This window comes from Coregonus lavaretus (genome assembly GCF_964263955.1).
Source record: "Coregonus lavaretus genome assembly, chromosome: 8".
NCBI classification, from domain to species: Eukaryota; Metazoa; Chordata; class Actinopteri; order Salmoniformes; family Salmonidae; genus Coregonus; species Coregonus lavaretus.
Window position 1 is genome coordinate 30,970,213 of NC_139995.1, and position 16,394 is coordinate 30,986,606.

General features: G+C 44.7%; 1 protein-coding gene across 1 annotated transcript in view; it reads left to right on the plus strand.

Moving 5' to 3' along the window:
• Positions 1-16,394, plus strand: part of LOC311134381 (FYVE, RhoGEF and PH domain-containing protein 5-like) — a 44,135-nt gene that overhangs the window by 25,032 nt on the left and 2,709 nt on the right. Inside the window, exons 8-18 of the mRNA XM_084168037.1 lie at positions 4,064-4,151; positions 4,713-4,763; positions 6,087-6,145; positions 6,367-6,438; positions 6,771-6,839; positions 14,559-14,642; positions 14,943-15,022; positions 15,307-15,403; positions 15,634-15,771; positions 15,938-16,040; positions 16,207-16,343. Of these exons, the coding sequence (XP_084024163.1) occupies positions 4,064-4,151; positions 4,713-4,763; positions 6,087-6,145; positions 6,367-6,438; positions 6,771-6,839; positions 14,559-14,642; positions 14,943-15,022; positions 15,307-15,403; positions 15,634-15,771; positions 15,938-16,040; positions 16,207-16,343 (978 nt within the window). The remainder of the gene's footprint in view (positions 1-4,063; positions 4,152-4,712; positions 4,764-6,086; positions 6,146-6,366; positions 6,439-6,770; positions 6,840-14,558; positions 14,643-14,942; positions 15,023-15,306; positions 15,404-15,633; positions 15,772-15,937; positions 16,041-16,206; positions 16,344-16,394) is intronic.

Sequence of the window (16,394 nt, forward strand, 5' to 3'; positions counted from 1 at the left end):
CTGAGATTATTACATTATTGTGACACATGGCTTGAAGCTGTAATCCGTAATGGTGAAACTGCCATGTCCGTTTGCGATACTACAACAACAAAGAAGTTACTTCAAACTACGAACACTGTTTTTTTCCCCCCTCGGACATCATAGAACAGCAGAGTATGTACTGCAAATTCTTTTTACCACTGCTGGATGCCCGTCTCCTTTCAACAACCAAACAAAACAATAACAAATGTGCTGGGGCGAACAGTGGCGCTGTTTCCCCTTATGCGGATTTCAGCTTTAAATCAACTTTTGGTTCTCACAGGCAGCTCTTTTGAGTTCCAGTCACAAGATCGAGAAGTGGACAGATAATGTCAGTACTGTACACAGTCATATTTTGAAATCAAATATATTACACATATAAGATCTTATTCTGTTTTTCCTTTTGATTAAGAAAAACGTTTTCTTCATGTCATCATCCTATTAGATTAGATGAAGTGTTGCCTCATCAATAACATGTTGGAACTGTCTGAATGTCAATGAACACAGTTCCTGTCTCATTTGCTTTATTTGGCTTTTAATAGGGACAAAGTAGAGCTCTTCATACATACATTAAGCAAGATCCATTGAGCTAGATAACTACATTCATTCACAAAGCAGAAAGACCGAAAGGTGTCTGTTTTATTAACCACTTCAACATGTATTGTAATTGCCAGGCTTTGACTTTGAATGGTTGAGGTGTTGGTCTGTAGTCCTCTTCTTCAGTAGCACAACTGTTACCACAGAGTTGAACATGATTGTAGAAACCACAGCAAAGGGGAAGTATTGAAGGGGTCTGGTCTCTGTCAAAATTAATCAAATCAAAAGCAACCATGAGCTATCCATCAGCATGTGAGCTACCGTGCATATTGGATAAGTGCAAACGTATCTGGATATCTGCATGCTCCAGTTTATATTGCATGCATTGACGACATTCCCTTGTAGTATATTATAAGTAGTCAATTGTAGTGTATTTGTAGTGTCTTCATTGACATCCATAATGTAGCTACCATGGAGCATGGTACATTATGGGTATATGAGTGTATTGATCTTCAGGCTGTTAATTGTGTAGAATAAGAGTCCTATTGATGCTTATGCCACCTTAATTGTCTATTGGTGTGACTGGTTATCCAAGGTTACTCATCACACGAGTCGTTCACTGAACCACCTCCGCTACAGTTGCACTGATATATAAACCTGAATATAACAGAGTGCAGGTAGAGCGTGTGTTGGACTGAGTTGGTGCACGCTGAGATAGAGACAGACACAGACAGACAGACAGACAGACAGAGTATATTTCTTGACACCTCTTCTCTCTGTCCATCTCTTGTGTAGTTGTGCAAGTCACTGATGACAGAGAAATGGAATACCATGAAATACATCTGAATACCATAAGCAACCAAGTGATTTCCATTTCTTCTCCTTTTTCCATTGATGCTTTTCTTACAACTTACAGTATATCATCGTACTCTCCTGAGTATCATTTTAACCTCAAATACAGTAGAATTAATTAATATTTTGATTTTGATATGAGACTTAATTTGATTGTGCTTTTATGTAGTCAAGCTGAAAGCAAAGTAGTTGATACTCCAGCCTTATAGAGGATGAGTGTTGAATGAATCTTGGATGGGAGAAAGAGCCCTCCTTCCCCACTCTCTCTGCCCATTCCCTCTAACGTATCTCCCATCATAAGTGACTGTGTGTATCATGTACAGTGACCATGATGAAGCTCCTGTGTGAAATGAAACAGATGAAGCTGATATGGTTGGTGTTACCGTACAGTAGGCAACAACTGTGTGTGTGTGTGTGTGTGTGTGTGTGTGTGTGTGTGTGTGTGTGTGTGCGTGCGTTGTGTGTGTGTATATGTTAGTGCTGAGCAATCAGTGCTTTTTGAAATCGGTTTGGTTTCAGTTCGTTTATAAAAAAAATTATCACAGTTTTCAATTTCGGTTTCAAAATATTTTTGGGACATTAAATGCACTATTCATTATGTGGTTTGAATGCTGCAACAACACAGAATAAAACAATTAATAAAAGTCCCATGATGGTAGTGACTGTCCACTACTGCTTATCACTTATTAACCATCATTTATTCACATTACTTTACTAGATATAAAATATTTCAGTTGTTGTGTATATTACATTAGTTTTATTTGATGACTTTATTATTTCATTCCAAGTCATCATCTCATCTCTATAGAGCTGCTGCCTATGCTGTCTGAAAAATCACTGTTTTAGTAGTTCTTCAAAGTAAATAAGGCAAACTATTATGACTGAATACCAACTATCAATCACTTAGATCATGTATTTTCAGGTAGAGTTACCTCATGAAGCAACTGCTCTATATCCCTCTTGATCGTGCTTTCTTCTGTCTCTTCTCTTCGTGTCTGTCCTACACCGACTGGACAAGTAGGCGCACAATGGATTATGGTCATTGTAGTTAATTACCACGTTTTCTGCACTAAACAACTCTCTACTACATTGCACAGTTTAGGCTTGATCTGATTTCTTTCTAGAGAAACTGCGCATTGAGCTCACAGAAAAAAAACGAACAAAATGAAATTCAAAGAATTGAACCGACGTCGGTTAATTAGTTGTTTAAAAAATTAAAAATAACGGACATTTCGGTTAATCGCTCGGCACTAGTGTGTGTGTGTTTATTTGCGTTGCTGCTGGCTAGCTCTGGTGAAGAAGCTGACAAAGCTAATTAGCAGACGGAAGTCTTTACATCTCCCTTATCAAATCAACATATTACTCTGCCAGGACTTGATTTGTGATCCATGCAATATGTGTGGGTAGTATGAAATAGTGTGTGCGTGTTTTTGTGTGTTTGTGTGTGTGTGTACATGCTTGTTTGTGTGTGTAAGAGTACAAGTGTACAGGGATGTTTCTGCAGGGGACTGTGAACGCTGAACGCTGAACGACGACAAAGCCTATTCCCCCTCAGGAGACTAAAAAGATTTGGCATGGGTCCTCAGATCCTCAAAAAATTCTACAGCTGCACCATCGAGAGCATCCTGACTGGTTGCATCACCGCCTGGTATGGCAACTGCTTGGCCTCTGACCGCAAGGCACTACAGAGGGTAGTGCGTACGGCCCAGTACATCACTGGGGCAAAGCTCCCTGCCATTCAGGACCTCTATACCAGGCGGTGTCAGAGGAAGGCCCTCAAAATTGTCAAAGACTCCAGCCACCCTAGTCATAGACTGTTCTCTCTGCTACCGCACGGCAAGCGGTACCGGAGTGCCAAGTCTAGGTCCAAAAGACTTCTCAACAGCTTCTACCCCCAAGCCATAAGACTCCTGAACAGCTAATCATGGCTACCCGGACTATTTGCACTGCCCCCCCACCCCATCCTTTTTACGCTGCTGCTACTCTGTTAAGTATTTATGCATAGTCACTTTAACTCTACCCACATGTACATATTACCTCAACTACCTCAACTAGCCGGTGCCCCCGCACATTGACTCTGCAACGGTACCCCCCTGTATATATAGCCTCCCTACTGTCACTTTATTTTACTGTATATATAGCCTCCCTACTGTCACTTTATTTTACTTCTGCTCTTTTTTTCTCAACACTTTTTTTGTTGTTGTTTTATTCTTACTTTTTTTGTTTAAAATAAATGCACTGTTGGTTAAGGGCTGTAAGTAAGCATTTCACTGTAATGTCTGCACCTGTTGTATTCGGCGCATGTGACCAATAAAATTTGATTTGATTTGATTTGATTTGACAAGCACTCTTGAGCACTCTGTTGAGCACTCTGTTGAGTTATTGGTCCTGGCTCGCCACTTAAGTGGCTTTGGATTCTGCTGAAATATCTCCTCCCACCCTCTCTTTTCTCTGTTTTTCTTTCTTTTCTCTGTCTCTATACTTTGTCTGTCAGTGCAAAAGCTCATAATTTGGTCAATGTTTCTCTTAGTGTAGCAGTGAAGACATTTCGGGATGATATGGACATAGGAAAGAGTTTTGTGTGATGTGTAGGTTATCAGTAATGTGAGTGAAGTGAGGCCCATTACTGAGTGTGTCTGTCTGTCTTTCCCAGCAGCAGAGTCCAGCAGGGGACAATGTCTCTCTCAAACACCAGCTTCTGCAGGTCATCGTACGGGTGGCTCAATACCGCTTGCTCCTCACTGGTAAGTGTTTGTGTGTGTGTGTGTGTGTGTGTGTGAGTGGGTGGGTGGGTGTGTGCGTGCGTGCATGGGTGTTTGTGTGTGTGTGTGTGTGTGTGTGTGTGTGCGTGAGTGTCTCCCGAGTGGCGCAGTGGTCTAAGGCACTGCATCGCAGTGCTAGCTGTGCCACTAGAGATCCTGGTTCGAATCCAGGCTCTGTCGTAGCCGGCCGCGACCGGGAGACCCATGGGGCGGCGCACAATTGGCCCAGCGTCGTCCAGGGTAGGGGAGGGAATGGCCGGCAGGGGATGTAGCTCAGTTGGTAGAGCATGGCGTTTGCAACGCCAGGGTTGTGGGTTCGATAAAATAATGTATGTGCTAACTGTAAGTCGCTCTGGATAAGAGCGTCTGCTAAATGACTAAAATGTGGGTGTGGGTGGGTGTGGGTGTGTAATAGTATGTCAAGACTTACACATTTATACATCAGACATTATGTCTGATCTTACCGTGGTTCAATCAATGGTCATGTGTCTTTCACTTTGAGTCTTTTCTCAGTTGCTGCTGTTTGTTTTCCTCCTCCTCCAGATTACCTCAACAACCTCTCCCCAGACTCCAAAGAATATGAAGACACACTGGGTACAGTAGAGCTCTGCTATAAGCACTAGTACCTATTTGCTCTGTATTGTGTTATTCACCAGAGGGCCATGTCAGTTATGTTTGTATGTGTTTATAAGGAATGTATTTGACATTCTGAGTAGTTGACTAGGGACCCATTCTGTCTCGGTTTTTCTGTGTGTTTGTGGGTAAATCACTAGGGAAGCCACTTCCAGCCCAGATGGTGAGTGAGTGAGTGAGTGAGTGAGTGAGTGAGTGAGTGAGTGAGTGAGTGAGTGAGTGAGTGAGTGAGTGAGTGAGTGAGTGAGTGAGTGAGTGAGTGAGTGAGTGAGTGAGTGAGTGAGTGAGTGAGTGAGTGAGTGAGTGAGTGAGTGAGTGAGTGAGTGAGTGAGTGAGTGAGTGAGTGAGTGAGTGAGTGAGTGAACTAGAATGCTATTTGGCCCTAAACAGAGAGTACACAGTGGCAGAATACCTGACCACTGTGACTGACCCAAACTTAAGGAAAGCTTTGACTATGTACAGACTCAGTGACCATAGCCTTGCTATTGAGAAAGGCCACCGTAGGCAGACCTGGCTCTCAAGAGAAGACAGGCTATGTGCACACTGCCCACAAAATGAGGTGGAAACTGAGCAAAAACAATTTTGATAAACTCCCTTATCTACTGGGTGAAAAACCACAGTGTGCCATCACAGCTGCAAGATTTGTGACCTGTTGCCACAAGAAAAGGGCAACCAGTGAAGAACAAACACCATTGTAAATACAACCCATATTTATGTTTATTTATTTTCCCATTTGTACTTTAACTATTTGCACATTGTTACAACACTGTATATATACACATAATGTGACATTTGAAATGTCTTTATTCTTTTGGAACTTCTGAGTGTAATGTTTACTGTTAATATTTATTATTTATTTCACTTTTGTTTACTATCTACTTCACTTGCTTTGGCAATGTTAACATACGTTTCCCATGCCAATAAAGCCCTTAAATTGAATTGAATTGAATTGAGAGAGAGAGAAAGAGAGAGAGAGAGAGAGAGAGAGAGAGAGAGAGAGAGAGAGAGAGAGAGAGAGAGAGAGAGAGATGGAGAGAGAGATGGAGAGAGAGAAGGAGAGAGAGAGAGAGCGAGAGAGAGAGAGAGAGAAAGAGAGAGAGAGGAGGAAAATTGTAGGGGATGTTATCTCTCTGTGTGTATATGGGGGACAAGGCTGGAATGAACACCTCATGAAGGATGAGAATAGTCTCTGGTGAACTCTGGTTCTCTGTGTGTCTGATGTTTTTTATTTTGCTTTAACGACAACTCTTTACTTCTCTCATGTCACTGTCTCCTTGCTCTCAGCTGCTCTGGTGGTAGTGTCAGACATTGCAGATCAAGCCAATGACAGTTTGAAACATGGGGTGAGTTTCAAGAGTGAAGACGAGTGTTTTCCAACATAGTGTGTGCCTGCCTTTGTGTGTTTGTTGTGTGTGTGTGTGTGTGTGTGTGTGTGTGAGTGCTTGTAAGAGAGGCAGAGTGCACACACGCAGTGTTGTTGTGGGATGCACAACCGTTTATTTGGTAGCCATTGTAATTTCTCAACATGGCATGTCTCCCCCCTCTCTCTCTCTCTCTCTCTCAGGAGAACCTGCTACATCTTGTCAACATAGAGTACAGTGTTGGAGGCCAGAGGGATCTGCTCCAGCCTGGCAGGGTAAGCGCCGTCCTGCCTGCCTGCCTGATAACACCATTGTTTCTGCCCAGTGCCCCGGGCAAGGGTACACCCTCTCCCCCCTCCCCCCTCCACCTCTCCATCCCGCCTGTGTCGCCCTTTATATAACCAGTCAGCTGGGAATCCCCTGGTCCTCTCTCTGTGTCTGGGTGGAGTGGAGAAGAGCGGGCACACACACTCTTAAAGGACCCTTTAAAGCCCTCTCTCCAACTCTCTTGCTTCTCATATGTGGCACGCTGTCCTCAATTGCCATTTAATCTACTTTATGTCTGACCCTGTGTGTGTGTGTGTGTGTGTGTGTGTTTTGTTCTCAGGTGTTTGTGAAGGAGGGTACTCTGATGAAGGTCAGCAGGAAGTGCAGACAGCCACGCCACCTGTTTCTGGTAAATGTCACTTCCTGTTTGGAGGGAGGGTAGGACACTCACCGCCACAAACCTATAGATAACGGACAGAACAAGCAATGGCTAAAAATAAAAAAAAGCATTCACAATTTTCTCAAATTTGAACATGGTCACCGGGCTTGTCATTATGACTACACAACTATGCATCATCTTCAAATCAAATCAAATCAAATTGTATTTGTCACATACACGTGTTTAGCAGATGTTATTGCGGCTGTAGCGAAATGCTTGTGCCTCTAGCTCCGACAGTGCAGTAATATCTAACAAGTAATATCTAACAATTTCACAACATGTACCCAATACACACAAATCTAAGTAAGGAATGGAATTAAGAATATATAAATATATGGATGAGCAATGACAGAGCGGCATGGACTAAGATACAGTAGAATATTATAGAATACAGTATATACGTATGAGATGAGTAATGCAAGATATTTAAACAGTATTAAAGTGACTAGTGTTCCATTTCTTAAAGTGGCCAGTGATTTCAATAGGCAGCAGCAGCCTCTAATGTGCTAGTGATGGCTATTTAACAGTCTGATGGCGTTGAGATAAAAGCTGTTTTTCAGTCTCTCGGTCCCAGCTTTGATGCACCTGTACTGACCTTGCCTTCTGGATGATAGAGGGGTGAACAGGCAGTGGCTCGGGTGGTTGATGTCCTTGATGATCTTTTTGGCCTTCCTGTGACATCGGGTGCTGTAGGTGTCCTGGAGGGTGGGTAGTTTGCCCCCGGTAATGCGTTCGGCAGACCGCACCACCCTCTGGAGAGCCCTGCGGTTGCGGGCGGTGCAGTTGCCGTACCAGGTGGTGATACAGCCTGACAGGATGCTCTCAATTGTGCATCTGTAAAAGTTTGTGAGGGTTTTAGGTGTCAAGACAAATTTCTTCAGCCTCCTGAGGTTGAAGAGGCTCTGTTGCACCTTCTTCACCACACTGTCTGTGTGGGTGGACCATTTCAGTTTGTCAGTGATGTGTACGCCAAGGAACTTGAAGCTTTCCACCTTCTCCACTGCGGTCCCGTCGATGTGGATAGGGGGTGCACCCTCTGCTGTTTCCTGAAGTCCACGATCATCTCCTTTGTTTTGTTGACGTTGAGTGAGAGGTTATTTTCCTGGCACCACACTCCCAGAGCCCTCACCTCCTCCCTGTAGGCTGTCTCGTCATTCTTGGTAATCAAGCCTACTACTGTTGTGTCGTCTGCAAACTTGATGATTGAGTTGGTGGCGTGCTTGGCCACGCAGTCATGGGTGAACAAGGGAGTACAGGAGGGGGCTGAGCACACACCCTTGAGGGGCCCCAGTGTTGAGGATCAGCGAAGTGGAGATGTTGTTTCCTACCTTCACCACCTGGGGGCGGCCCGCCAGGAAGTCCAGGACCCAGTTGCACAGGGCGGGGTTCAGACCCAGGGCCTCAAGCTTAATGATGAGCTTGGAGGGTACTATGGTGTTGAATGCTGAGCTATAGTCAATTAACAGCATTCTTACATACGTATTCCTCTTGTCCAGATGGGATAGGGCAGTGTGCAGTGTGATGGCGATTGCATCGTCTATGGATCTATTGGGGCGGTAAGCAAATTGAAGTGGGTCTAGGGTGACAGGTAAGGTAGAGGTGATATGATCCTTGACAAGTCTCTCAAAGCACTTCATGATGACAGAGGTGAGTGCTACGGGGCGATAGTCATTTAGTTCAGTTACCTTTGCTTTTCTTGGGTACAGGAACAATGGTGGCCATCTTGAAGCATGTGGGGACAGCAGACTGGGATAGGGAGAGATTGAATATGTCCGTAAACACACCAGCCAGCTGGTCTGCGCATGCTCTGAGGACGCAGCTTGGGATGCCCTCTGGGCCGGCAGCCTTGCGGGGGTTAACATGCTTAAATGTCTTACTCACGTCGGCCATGGAGAAGGAGAAGGAGAAGGAGAAGGAGAAGGAGAAAGAGAAGGAGAAGGAGAAGGAAAGCCCACATTCCTTGTTCTCTTGCTGCAATGTAAATTACATGTAAATGTAATTTGAAAAGGAGAAGCAGCAGGTCTGTTCTATGGCTATATCTATGGCCCTCCCAGACCCTGCTATTGAGAGCAGGGTTTCCTGGCAGGATGTTTCTGAATGGCAGCTTCCTGAGCTGCTCTTTACTGACTGAACGGGGAAGGTCAGGAACGCTCCTCATACACCCCCCCACACACTACACCTGGTTCTCTCTCTGTTGAATACAGCCACACACACTACACCTGGTTCTCCCTCTGTTGAATACAGCCACACACACTAGACCTGGTTCTCTCTGTTGAATACAGCCACACACACTAGACCTGGTTCCCTTTCTGTTGAATACAGTCACACACACTAGACCTGGTTCCTTTTCTGTTGAATACAGCCACACACACTAGACCTGGTTCTCTCTCTGTTGAATACAGCCACAGACACTAGACCTGGTTCCCTTTCTGTTGAATACAGCCACACACACTAGACCTGGTTCTCTCTCTGTTGAATACAGCCACACACACTAGACCTGGTTCTCTCTCTGTTGAATACAGCCACACACACTAGACCTGGTTCCCTTTCTGTTGAATACAGCCACACACACTAGACCTGGTTCCCTTTCTGTTGAATACAGCCACAGACACTAGACCTGGTTCTCTCTCTGTTGAATACAGCCACAGACACTAGACCTGGTACCCTTTCTGTTGAATACAGCCACACACACTAGACCTGGTTCTCTCTCTGTTGAATACAGCCACACACACTAGACCTGGTTCTCTCTGTTGAATACAGTCACACACACTAGACCTGGTTCCTTTTCTGTTGAATACAGCCACACACACTAGACCTGGTTCTCTCTCTGTTGAATACAGCCACACACACTAGACCTGGTTCTCTCTGTTGAATACAGCCACACACACTAGACCTGGTTCCCTTTCTGTTGAATACAGTCACACACACTAGACCTGGTTCCTTTTCTGTTGAATACAGCCACACACACTAGACCTGGTTCTCTCTCTGTTGAATACAGCCACACACACTAGACCTGGTTCTCTCTCTGTTGAATACAGCCACACACACTAGACCTGGTTCCCTTTCTGTTGAATACAGTCACACACACTAGACCTGGTTCCTTTTCTGTTGAATACAGCCACACACACTAGACCTGGTTCTCTCTCTGTTGAATACAGCCACACACACTAGACCTGGTTCCCTTTCTGTTGAATACAGCCACACACACTAGACCTGGTTCTCTCTCTGTTGAATACAGCCACACACACTAGACCTGGTTCCCTTTCTGTTGAATACAGCCACACACACTAGACCTGGTTCCCTTTCTGTTGAATACAGCCACAGACACTAGACCTGGTTCTCTCTCTGTTGAATACAGCCACAGACACTAGACCTGGTACCCTTTCTGTTGAATACAGCCACACACACTAGACCTGGTTCTCTCTCTGTTGAATACAGCCACACACACTAGACCTGGTTCTCTCTCTGTTGAATACAGCCACACACACTAGACCTGGTTCTCTCTCTGTTGAATACAGCCACACACACTAGACCTGGTTCTATCTCTGTTGAATACAGCCACACACACTAGACCTGGTTCTCTCTCTGTTGAATACAGCCACACACACTAGACCTGGTTCTCTCTCTGTTGAATACAGCCACACACACTAGACCTGGTTATTAATAACTCTAAATTAAGCATATAGGAGTACCTATTTCTTTATTAACCGCTCAACACAAAATAGCCGCATGTGCGCACTCACTCAAATCGTTTGGAGAAAATATCCTTTCTATATTATTCAGCTTTGTTCAATTGTATTCTTCATACTATAAAATAATATAAAATAATGGCAAGGAATTCTAAGCAAATCTTTTCTGCTAAATAAACTAGGGTAGCCCACAGCCATATGGCATAGCCAGATCAGGACCTAAGAAATGGACAACTCAGAGTATGCTACTCTGTTCTTCTGAAATAGACTACATTTTCTTCATATCATGTTTCTTTACACCTGTCTAAATAAATAATGGATTTATTGTGATGGTTTAGGCTATATTACATGGATTTATTAGACTTTCTTAAATGTAGATGTTCCAAAGGTCTGCATCAGTGGCTTGTAGGCTACAGTATGTGTGGAAGCCAGGAGATGCTAAATGTGTTTATGTTAATTAATGGTCAATTAGACCAACAGTTATTTGCTTGACAATCACCGGCTGATGAAATGTCATGACCGCCACAGCCCTATGTGTGAGCAAATGAAGTGTGTGTGTGTGTGTGTGTGTGTGTGTGTTTGTGTGTCTATGTTGGAGTGTGTTGGAGTGTCAGTGTGAGTGTGTGTAGAGTCCTGTAAGTGTGCATAGAGTCAGTCCAAAAATACAAATAAAATAGAAGGGTCAATGCAGATAGCCCGTATAGCCATTTTGTTAGCTATTTAGCAGTCTTATGGCTTGGGGATAGAAGCTGTTCAGGAGCCTGTTGGTGTCAGACTCGTTGCTCCGGTACCACTTACCGTGCAGAAGCAGAGAGAACAGTCTATGGCTTGTGTGGCTGGAGTCTTGAAAAAAAATGTTGGGCCAATTTTACGGGCCGCCTGATATAGAGGTACTGGATGGCAGGGAGCTCGGCCCCAGTGATGTACTGGGCTGTCCGTACCACTCTCTGTAGCACCATGCGATCGAGGGCGGTGCAGTTGCCATACCAAGCAGTGATGCAGCCAGTCAAGATGCTCTCAATGGTGCAGCTGTAGAACCTTTTGAGGATTTGATGGCCCATGTCAAATCTTTTCAACCTCCTAAGGGGGGGAAGAGGCGCTGTCGTGCCTTCTTCACGACTGTGTGCGTGTGTGTGGACCATTTGAAGTCCTTAGTGATTTGGACACCGAGGAACTTGAAGCTCTCGACCCGCTCCACTGCAGCCCCGTCGATGTGGATGGGGGCGTCCTCGACCCCCCGTTTCCTGTAGTCCACGATCAGCTCCTTGGTCTTACTGGTGTCGCCGGTGATCAGGCCTACCACTGTCGGGTCATCAGCAAACTTGATGATGGTGTTGGAGTCATGCGTGGCCACGCAGTTGTGGGTGATCAGGGAGTATAGGAGGGTACTAAGCACATACCCCTGTGGGGCTCCCGTGTTGAGGGTCAGCGTGGCAGAGGTGATGTTGCCTACCCTCACCACCTGGGGTCGGCCCATCAGGAAGTCCAATATCCAGTTGCAGAGGGAGGTGTTCAGTCCCAGGGTCCCAAGCTTGGTGATGAGCTTGGAGGGGACTATGGTGTTGAACACTGAGCTGTAGTCAATGAACAGCATTCTCACATAGGTATTCCTCTTATCTAGGTGGGTGAGGGCAGTGTGGAGTGCAATTGAGATTGCGTCGTCTATGGATCTGTTGGGGCGGTATGCAAATTGGAGTGCGTCTAGGGTGTCTGGGATGATGGAGTTGATGTGTGCCATAACCAGCCTTTCAAAGCACTTCATGATTACAGATGTGAGTGCTACAGGGCGGTAGTCATTGTGAGGATTACAGACTGGGAGAAGGAGAGGTTGGAAATGACCGTGAATATGCCTGCCAGCTGTTCTGCGCATGCTCTGAGAACGTGCCCTGGAATACTGTCCGGCCCCGCGGCGGTTCCCTTTCTGTTGAATACAGCCACAGACACTAGACCTGGTTCTCTCTCTGTTGAATACAGCCACAGACACTAGACCTGGTACCCTTTCTGTTGAATACAGCCACACACACTAGACCTGGTTCTCTCTCTGTTGAATACAGCCACACACACTAGACCTGGTTCTCTCTCTGTTGAATACAGCCACAGACACTACACCTGGTACTCTCTCTGTTGAATACAGCCACACACACTAGACCTGGTTCTCTCTCTGTTGAATACCGTCACACACACTAGACCTGGTTCCCTTTCTGTTGAATACAGCCACAGACACTACACCTGGTACTCTCTCTGTTGAATACAGCCACACACACTAGACCTGGTTCTCTCTCTGTTGAATACAGCCACACACACTAGACCTGGTTCTCTCTGTTGAATACAGCCACACACACTAGACCTGGTGAAAACTCTGTTTAAACCTCATGTTAGTTTGTCCAATCATAACTGTATTTAGAGAGATATTTTGTATGTAGATCAGTAGATATTCACCTGGATGTCCTACTATTGTTTTACCATGCCATGTTAATCTAAAATTGTTTCATTACTAATTTCTAAAATTAAACCAACCTCCCCCACCTAGATTCTGTCATCTTTTAAAAAAAAGAACATACCCGTCTTTAGCAACCCCACAAACACACTCAGGATATGGTGGTAGGGGTGACATGTCTGAGGAGGGAGAGGGAGAGGAGGAGGAGGGGGGTGTAATTTATAAAGCCATAAGTCTAGACAGAGTAACGACTTCAGACAGGCCATTCTTTAGCGGCCTGGCAGTGAAAGCCCCCTCTGTAACTATGCCAACAGAACACTCTGACACACTCTGCCATCTCAAAGTGAGAGAGAGGGATGTAGGCAGAAGAGGAAGAGAAAGAGCATAAAACAAGGAATGGGTTAATATGATGGAAAATTACAGAATTAAAGGGGACTTCCTTATTTTTGAAATGTTCAGCCCTCTCAGTGATGGTGAACGAAGATCGACAAAAGAGTTAAAGAAAGACAAATCTGTTATCTGAAAATGAAAAGATAATCCCATTGGCCTATTCTTGAACGACCAATGACCTTTGTTTACATCTACCCAGAATTCAACTTTAAGGTTTTCTAGGTCACTGTTGTCCAACTACAGGGATTTGCACTAAGACGAGTCACTTAATCATATTTTGGAAATATTATCCAACCGGATAAAACGTAATTTAAAATATTATTCGAAAAGCTATAGGAACGGCTTGTAGGAAATCACTTTAACATTTAAGAATAAAACACTGAGGCTATATGCAGTCAGTCCACTCATGATCACACACAACTATAATCCATTTAGTTTTTTTCTCTCACTCTCTCCAGGAGGTGGAGTTACGGTATGTTTAGGGCCCCAGTGGAATGATGAGTAGGGCCCAGAGTTTTTCCTGGTCAAGTCATGCAGTCAGAAAAACAGGGAGAAATCTTGATTTGTGACATTGAGACACATTTAACTGTCAAATCTGATGAAATTATGATCACCAAAACAGCCCAACTCCTCCTTGAGGAACTGATAGTTTCCTCTTCGTTTAGGGCACCACCATGTGGTCATTTAGCATGCAGGAATAATGTCAAATGTATTTTTTATCAAATCAAATTTTATTTGTCACATGCGCATTTACCTTACAGTAAAAAGCTTACTTACGAGCCCTTTCCCAATGATGCAGAGTTAAATAAGACAAAATTAAAACACACAAGAATGAAGCTATATACAAGGAGTACCATAACCATATCAATGTGCAAGGATATGTGGTAATAGAGGTAGATACAGTATGTACATGTCGGCAGAGGTGAACTGACTAGGCATCAAGATATATAACACTAAGTAGCATGCTACTTGGATTGGAGAGTACTGAGAATAAGTATATGTATGCATTTCACATTGTTTCATTTCTCCATGCACTTGTTCTATCCGACAGCTGAATCAGTGAAATGTTTGTATACAGTATTATCTTGTTCATTGGTTCTGAGGATACAGAATGAAAGTATGTGTGATTCTGAGGTTTGTTAGTGAATTCTGAGTGTGATTGTGTCTTAACAGATGAATGATGTGCTGCTGTACACCTACCCTCAGCAGGATGGGAAATACAGACTGAAGAACAGCCTCCCACTCACTGGGATGAAGGTCAGAGTCCTCCCTCTCCTGTTTTTTTTTCATCACCATTTACCAAATTTCTCTCTTCTCTTTGTCTATATCACTCACCCCCCCCCCTCCCTTCTCCATCCCCCCTCCCTCTCCCTTGTCCTCTCTATAACTGTGTCTTTATCTCTATCTTACTCCCTCACTTTTATATCTCTCATTCTTTTCCTCTCTCTCCCTTTCTCCATCCTCTCGTTCTCTCTTTCCCCTTCTCAAACCTATCTGTCCTCTCTCTCACTTTCCTGATGGGTCTGTGTAATGTGCTATTGATGATTGATGTTCCAGGTCAGTAAACCCGTCATAGAGAATGTGCAGAATGCTCTGAGGATCGAGGGAGCAGACATCTCCATCACCTTGGCAGCCAGGTGGGTCACACTAACACACCTTGGGTGGCATGGTCGGTATAATGATCGTAGTTCATAGTTCCCATGGTTACCAATTGCGCTGTTTCAACAGTGAATGAGGTATAGTAAAGCTTCTCGTGCCAGGCTTTTTGGACCTTTTATAAGTAGTGTCAGTGTTGTTTTCCTGACCATGTATCTAGACCACTCTGGGCCATTTATAGCCCTAAAAGTAGTGTAGTCAAACAGGTATATGAAAAGTATGATGAGAGGGCTTAATGACCTGTGCTCTGTGTGTCCCTGTGCAGCTCCTGTAGTGAGAGGGAGGACTGGTTCCACACTCTGAGTCGGACAGTGTCTGACCACGCCAGAGGACCTGCGACATTCAGCAGCTGCTCTGGAGAGGTGAAGAGGACTTTGACTGGGAGACAGAGCATACATAAAATCAATGTTAGCAATAACATAACAATGCTCCCCACTCAATGACAATAGCAAACCAATACTCATACATTTACTGAGCTTATATTAACATTGCAGAGGGTGTATTTTCTCTTTTAAGTTGAGTATGAGTCACTGAGTATTACTGTGAAGTCTAGTGCCGTAGCCGTAGCTATATTGTCCTGTCTCTCTTCCAGGCCAGAGAACGTCTGTGGCTGTCCCTGGGGGAGAAGGCTCCTACTCTGGTGCCTGTGTCCCATGTGATGATGTGTATGAACTGCACCTCAGACTTCAGCCTCACACTGCGCAGACATCACTGCCACGCCTGCGGGAGGGTGAGTCTCTCTCTCACACACATGTGCTTCTAGGTGACAATGCATGGCTCTGTCACCTAGAAGCATAGTTTTGTGCAGTATGATGTGGCTGGAGTCTGTTTTCCATAGTCAGGCCTGACCTGTGTGTGTTGGGTGTTCTGACGTGTCCTGGTCCTGCTGTACTCAGATTGTGTGTCGGAGCTGCTCCAGGAACAGATACCCTCTGAAGTACCTGAAGGACCACATGGCCAAAGTGTGTGACCACTGTTACAGTGAGCTCAAGAAGAGAGGTGCATAACTCCTCCTCCTTTCCTTTCTTGTACTGTATTGTATTGTACTAAACTGTACTATACTATATTGTATTGTACTGTACTGTATATGCCGCTCTTGACTACTGGAGCATATTGAATGTGTGTGAGTCCAGGTGTTAAGGTCAGGTGTTCTCTGTCTCCATAGGAGGGAATGTGTCTGGGGCGAGTGGTACTGACAGTCCTCGTTCTAACCGCCGCTCCATCCGCCCGCTCTCTGCCGTCTTCCAGAACATTCACCCTCCCAGCCTGTGGAGACGCAAGGGCACTGCCTCTCTGACCCAGGTAATCACACACACACACATACACACACACACACACACACACACACACAAA